At 42.2% G+C, this 6,508-nt stretch overlaps 1 protein-coding gene across 1 annotated transcript; it reads left to right on the forward strand.

Annotated features, from left to right (window-relative positions):
• The first annotated feature begins 5,425 nt into the window (after positions 1-5,425).
• Positions 5,426-6,508, forward strand: LOC120056573 (gap junction alpha-3 protein-like). Its single transcript, XM_039004760.1, has one exon. It carries the CDS (start codon positions 5,426-5,428, stop codon positions 6,506-6,508), a length of 1,083 nt encoding a protein of 360 aa, XP_038860688.1.

The raw sequence follows: 6,508 nt of genomic DNA on the forward strand, positions 1-6,508 counted from the left end.
TATTCTGAATGCTTTATGTACAGATAACTGCCAAAATATAGGAAACACCAACATAAATTGTCTTAATAGGGCGTTGGGCCACCAGGATCCACCAGAACAGCTTCAATGCGCCTTGGTAAAGTTGCCATAGATTCTACAAGTGTCTGGAATTCTATTGGAGGGATAAGGCACCATTCTTTCACAAGAAATTCCATCATTTGGTGTTTAGTTGATGGTGGTGGAAAACGTCATCTCAGGCGCCGCTCCAGAATCTTCCATAAGTGTTCAATAGGGTTGAGATCTGGTGACACACACACACACACACACACACACACACACACACACACACACACACACACACACACACACACACACACACACACACACACACACACACACACACACACACACACACACACACACACACACACATACACACACACACACACACACACACACACCCCCTTTAAACCCCCAATGCTCCTTTGAGACCTCTCTTTCAGTCACAGAGATCTCTTCTTCTAGGATTGGTAGCCAAAACAATGGGCAACTGGGCATTTTTATACATGACCCTAAGCATGATGGGATGTTAATTGCGTAAATAAACTCAGGAACCACACATGTGGAAGCACCTGCTTTCAATATACTTTGTATCCCTCATTTACTCAAGTGTTTCCTTTATTTTGTATGTGGTCTTGCATTACAAGGTGATGTTACCTTTATGTAATACTTCAGAAAGCCACAGGAGAGCAGCATTAACATATACAACTAAGCCAAAACATTAGGTACTAATGGTTTATAGATTCTCTGCTGTTATGGTCATCAATTGACAGTGCCATTGAGTAAGAATTGAAGGGGAAAAAGTTTAATTCATAGATTTATTATTTAAACACAATCAAATAATGAAGTCTCGGGAAGCTTTCTAAAAGACAGAGGTAGGTTGGAGTTCTCGTGAGCTGTCAGACCGCCTGTGAGGAAATGTCTGAGGCAGCCTCAGTGATTAAAGACTCAGACAGGCTGGGTAGAGTGCATGGTCCCAGGTTATCAATAGCATAGCCTTGTGAGGGGTCAGCCTCTGAGCCTAAGAAATATTCACCCTTGGGACAGCTGGACCTAGCAGGGGCAAGTGTGAGGGCATTTCTCTTTTTCTAGAGCACGTCAATAGAGACCATATATAGAGTCTATGAGGTGTGAGGTCTGACAGAAGGAAGACATTTAATCACAATGATTTTCACTGTCCGCTATGTATAGCTCCACTAAATGTAGATGTTATCTGGAGTTATTGCTATCAGACACTTGCTGGATAAATACAGCAAATTTTGGTCATATGAAGAGCTTCATTCCAAAATGGTATATATCCACTTTCAGAAATGTTGTCAAATTAGCTTTAATTGTCTAAAGAAATTCTGAAAGAAATGTGTTTTTTCACTATCTAATCATGACATGGCGTTCAACGACGATTTGTTTAAAATCTATCACTTGATGGTTTCATTTCAAAAAGATAAATAGTCATGTTTTTTTGCAAAATACTATATATCCACCTCACTCTCAGAGAAATAAGTACTGCTAGGTTTTACACAGTCAAATGTAACAAATATCTACATTTTGTGACATCAATATAATTATAATTTTAATAATTCAATACAGTCATATTTGATCTGTTTGTAAAACATTTAGATTTGACATTTTAGTCATTTAGCAGATTCTCTTATCCAGAGCGATTTATAGTAAATGCAACAAAAAAAAAGTAAAATCTATTCATTAAAAATCAGAGAACAGTAATATTTTACACACACGAAAGTACCCATAAGCAATCATTTCTGATGGTTAGCATTCATACTGTGCCTTTCAAAGTGCAGATTTGCAATGTACCATTTTTTAAATTTATTTTACCTTTATTTAACTAGGCAAGTCAGTTAAGAACAAATTCTTATTTTCTTATCTTATATGTGCTATGTGTTCTCTGTTGACTTATCTGACCATACAATTTGATGCTTAAAGGGGTATGATTTCATCCCTACAATGAACCGAGGTCAGTTTAACCAAACATGGTTTTGTCTCTTTTAGGGAAAGTAAATATAACTGCTTCTGTTTGGAAGGATGTCCTCTGCTGAATTTACAACCACCACAGACTGTGAGATTCCTGTCAGCCTGTCAACAATGACACAGTACGTGCCAGTCAATCCCAACCATAACAAAGAAGGGAGGGTCCACCTTTTTCCATTTTCTGATGCTCTCCCACCCCCACACAGCCACAGGACTTGGAACACTTCACCTTTCAACTCCAACCCCCCCCCACCCCACCCCACCCCACCCCACCCCACCCCACACACACATCCCCTTTAGTGATAGCAAAGTCACTCCCTTCACAGTGAATTATATTTAGAGCCAAACCACGCAAGATTTAAACCCACCCCCCATTGGACTACTTACACGCCACTCAGTTGTAAAGAAACACCACTTTAGCAGTGGGCTTTATAATTCTCTACAGGGAGTGAGTGCTCTCATCCTAGCTAACTGACAGTGAAAAAGGGTTCTTACAGAGGTCCTATTGGTGGTTACTTTTACAGGACACATTTATTGGGCGTAAGTAAGCAGATTCAACAAGAGCTAAAAACTCGTCGAAACCATTTGTAGAAAATATAGCTTAACATTAGAAGTCTAGTGTCATCACTATCCAAGGACATGGTCTTGCCGGGAACAGGATTACCACGGTATAGACTGTGATGGATAGCGACCAAAGTGGAGACGCCACCACTGGATCTGCAATTTCACTGGAGATAAGCATCATGGGAAGGTGGGTCTTGACACACTGTGTCTATAAAAGTTTCAGCTGAAGAAACATACATTGTAAAATCATGTTTATTAGTGGTGCCTGCAGTCATACTGCAAGAGGCCAGTAATTGTGTCATTTCACTGTATCATAATAAAGTGTGTATTACAACTCCAAAAGCAGGTTGGTCAGTATTAGTGTCTGAATTTCTGAAATGGTTCAACTTCAAACTGTAATGAGGGAAGACAGTCATTTCAGTGTAGTTGCAGTCCAGTCTACTAACCAGGCCAGTGTTGTTATAAAATATGATTTATTGTGTAATAAGAGCAGAATTTAACAGATGAAGTCAGAGATGATTAGATCATGGACTATGATGAATGTAAACAGACAAGTCTTAGATTGAGAAAAGTTATTGGTGATCCACATGTACACTGTCACGAAAGGCTATTAGGTAACAGCAGCCTCGTTTTTTTATCATTTTAAAATCCCTGTGGGGAAACTGATCTGGGAACCTGACCGCAACTTCCAGAGGCAAGTTTAACTTGCATCAAGGACTAGGTGTGTTTACTAAAGTATCCACTCAACCCCTGGGAATGTACCATAAATCTATATCTAGGGAGAGGAGAGTTGCAACCTGCCATGTGTGTGTCAGTATGTGTGTCTTGGAGCTCCTCCATCTGATCTTCAGTTTACACTGCCTGGCAGTAAGCTAGAGTGGCCAGGCCACCACCTGCTCCAGGGCATACTCTCTGGGTAGTGGGTACAGTCAGTACTTAGTCTTCATGCAATGGACATTCATACATGATACCTGTATTACTAAAATGACAGGCAGGGGACTATTCACTTTTGGGACTATTAACAGGATCAGTATGAGATACATATACTGCTCTATAACCTTTTAAATGGGAGACAACCTATTTCTATGATCTATTCCTGATATGCTATCACATACTGTATACACTAAATACAACATATGAAGTAGCCTACCATTAAATACAAGGAGTGTGATGAATATACAGGTAACTGCCAAAATGAAGGAAGCACGAGTAATTGAGGGTTCTGGTGGCTCTGTTATGGTGTGGGGTACTTTTTCCTGGCATGGTTTAGGTCTGCTCAACCCCTTAGAGGGCAAGGTAAACACCAATAAATACACAGACATTCTGAATGATCGCCTTCAACCTATGGAGAATCATTTTTATCCTGGTGGGAGTGACAAGTGGTCACTGAATGGTTTGATGAGCATGAAAATTATGTAAACCATATGCCATAGCCGTCTCAGTCACCAGATCTCAAGCCAATTGTGGGAGATTCTGGAGCGACACCTGAGACAGCGTTTTCCACCACCATTAACAAAAGACCAAATTATGGAATTTCTCGTGGAAGAATGGTGTCACATTCCTCCAATAGAGTTCCAGACACTTGTAGAATCTATGCCAACTTTACCAAGGCGCATTGAAGCTGTTCTGGCGGCTCGTGGTGCCCCAACGCCCTATTTAGACACTTTATGTTGGTGTTTCCTTTATTTTGGCAGTTACCTGTACATCATCCATTCATACATCGTGCTCATATCTCACCTATAATGAATAAAATTACATTGTAAGGCTGCAGACTTTCCGAAATTCCCAGAAATTCTGGTTGAAAGATTCCCGTAATAAAGTGACAAAAAACAGGAAATCCGTAATCCTCCAACCAGGATTTCTGGAAACCTGGGAATTTGGGGAAAGTTACCAGAATTATGCAACCTTAGATAGTGGTCTGCTTGATGGGAGGTTTCTCCTCAAGGAAACAGGTGTTACTTTAAGGGTGGATATCCTGCTGTTGCCTGGGGTGTGTTCATTAAATCAAACATGCTAATAAAAACAGAGGAACTTTGAGGAAAAGTATTTATCTCAGGATAAGGAAGGGAAAACCCCAAAATATGCATACACAACATCCTGAGCTTTTCTACAAGACATTTCACAAGCATATGGCAATAACCTAGGAACATGACCAACATGACACTATTTTTCATGTTTTTCAGAACTTCTCACATTTTGGAGAAATGTTGAGGATTAGGGCTCCAGGTTGTGAAAAATAAATTGTGTGGAAATGACAAGGCCATAGGTTGGTAATGAGTCAAAGTCTGGACATTACTTTCTCTTCAGATAAATTATGGCAAATTATTACCAGGAAGCACCAATCTCACTTATTAGTTGGTCTCTGCATGGTGCATAGACCAAATTAAGGTATTGACAAATGTTTTCATCCTAGAAGAAACAGAACCACATAAACTTGAAGCAGAACCTCATATATGATAGTGAATCCGGTTAATTTACAGAAACCCTCTCAAACAAATAAAAAAAACTGCACCTCAGCCAAAAACTAGAAACAAATTATTGAGTTGGAAAGGCAACAGTCAAAATATTTGGCTCTTATCTTCAAATGCATGAGTTTACAACCAAATACATTACAAATGAAAATGCATCACGTAGGTACATTTATTATGCCACCCTAGGTGTAATGATATAGTAATGGCGAGGCATTTTTCTCAAGCTCTCCAAGTTATTATGCAACGGTTTTCAATGCAATTGTGATGTTGTTTCTTATGCAGTGCATTAGTTTGTATGTTTTTATTCTGATTGCAGGTTCCTGTTTTGGATCTCTCTGTAGGACTGAGCCTATGAGTGAGCCACTATGGGGGACTGGAACTTGTTGGGCAAGCTGTTGGAGAGTGCCCAGGAGCACTCCACTGTAGTGGGCAAGGTCTGGCTGACTGTGCTCTTCATCTTCAGGATCCTGGTGTTGGGAGCTGCAGCTGAGAAGGTGTGGGGTGACGAGCAGTCTGGCTTCACCTGCGACACCAAGCAGCCTGGTTGTCAAAATGTCTGCTATGACAAGACTTTCCCCATCTCTCACATCCGCTTCTGGGTGCTGCAGATCATCTTTGTGTCCACGCCCACTCTGATCTACCTGGGCCACATCCTGCACCTGGTGCGCATGGAGGAGAAACAGAAGCAGAAGGAGAAAGACTTGGCTGCGCAGCTGGCCATCCACAATGACAAGCAGCAGCTGCTGCCCGACACTAAGCCCAAGAAGCCCCCAGTCCGGGACGATCAGGGCCGCATCCGCCTGCGAGGGGTCCTGCTGCGCACCTATGTCTTCAACATCATCTTCAAGACCCTGTTTGAGGTGGGATTTATCGTAGCTCAGTACCTGCTGTATGGGTTTGAGCTGAAGCCACTGTACACCTGTAACCGCTCACCCTGCCCCAACGTGGTGAACTGCTACATCTCCAGGCCCACAGAAAAGACAATCTTCATCCTCTTCATGCTGGCAGTGGCGTTCATCTCACTGCTACTGAACCTAGTCGAGATGTATCACCTGGGGTTCACCAAGTGCCGCCAGGGCCTCCGGTATAGACGTGCCCAGTCCACATTTGAGGCAGGGTACAAGGCCCCCAGCGAGGCAGTAGTGCCCTTTGACCCGAACTATAACTACTTCCCCAGGCACCACCCAGCCCCCGAGCCCTACCATGCAGACGAGTACATCTTAACTGAGCCTGACACTGCCTACCACCCCTACAGCAGCAAAGTGGCTTACAAGCAGAACAGAGATAACCTGGCCGTAGAGATGAACAGTAAACCAGAAGGGGGTGACACCACAGAAAATAAAGGTTCCAGTTCTGCTCCAGGGTCGCCTGCAGAGAACCAACGGCGACCAAGTCGATCCAGCAAGCACAGCAATAATAAGACTAGACTAGACGATCTAAAGATCTGA

Source organism: Salvelinus namaycush, chromosome 12, assembly GCF_016432855.1.
Source record: "Salvelinus namaycush isolate Seneca chromosome 12, SaNama_1.0, whole genome shotgun sequence".
Classification (NCBI taxonomy): domain Eukaryota; kingdom Metazoa; phylum Chordata; class Actinopteri; order Salmoniformes; family Salmonidae; genus Salvelinus; species Salvelinus namaycush.

Excerpts from the sequence above, each read along its gene's own strand:
- LOC120056573 (XM_039004760.1), top strand. The coding sequence starts at position 5,426 with ATGGGGGACTGGAACTTGTTGGGCAAGCTGTTGGAGAGTGCCCAGGAG.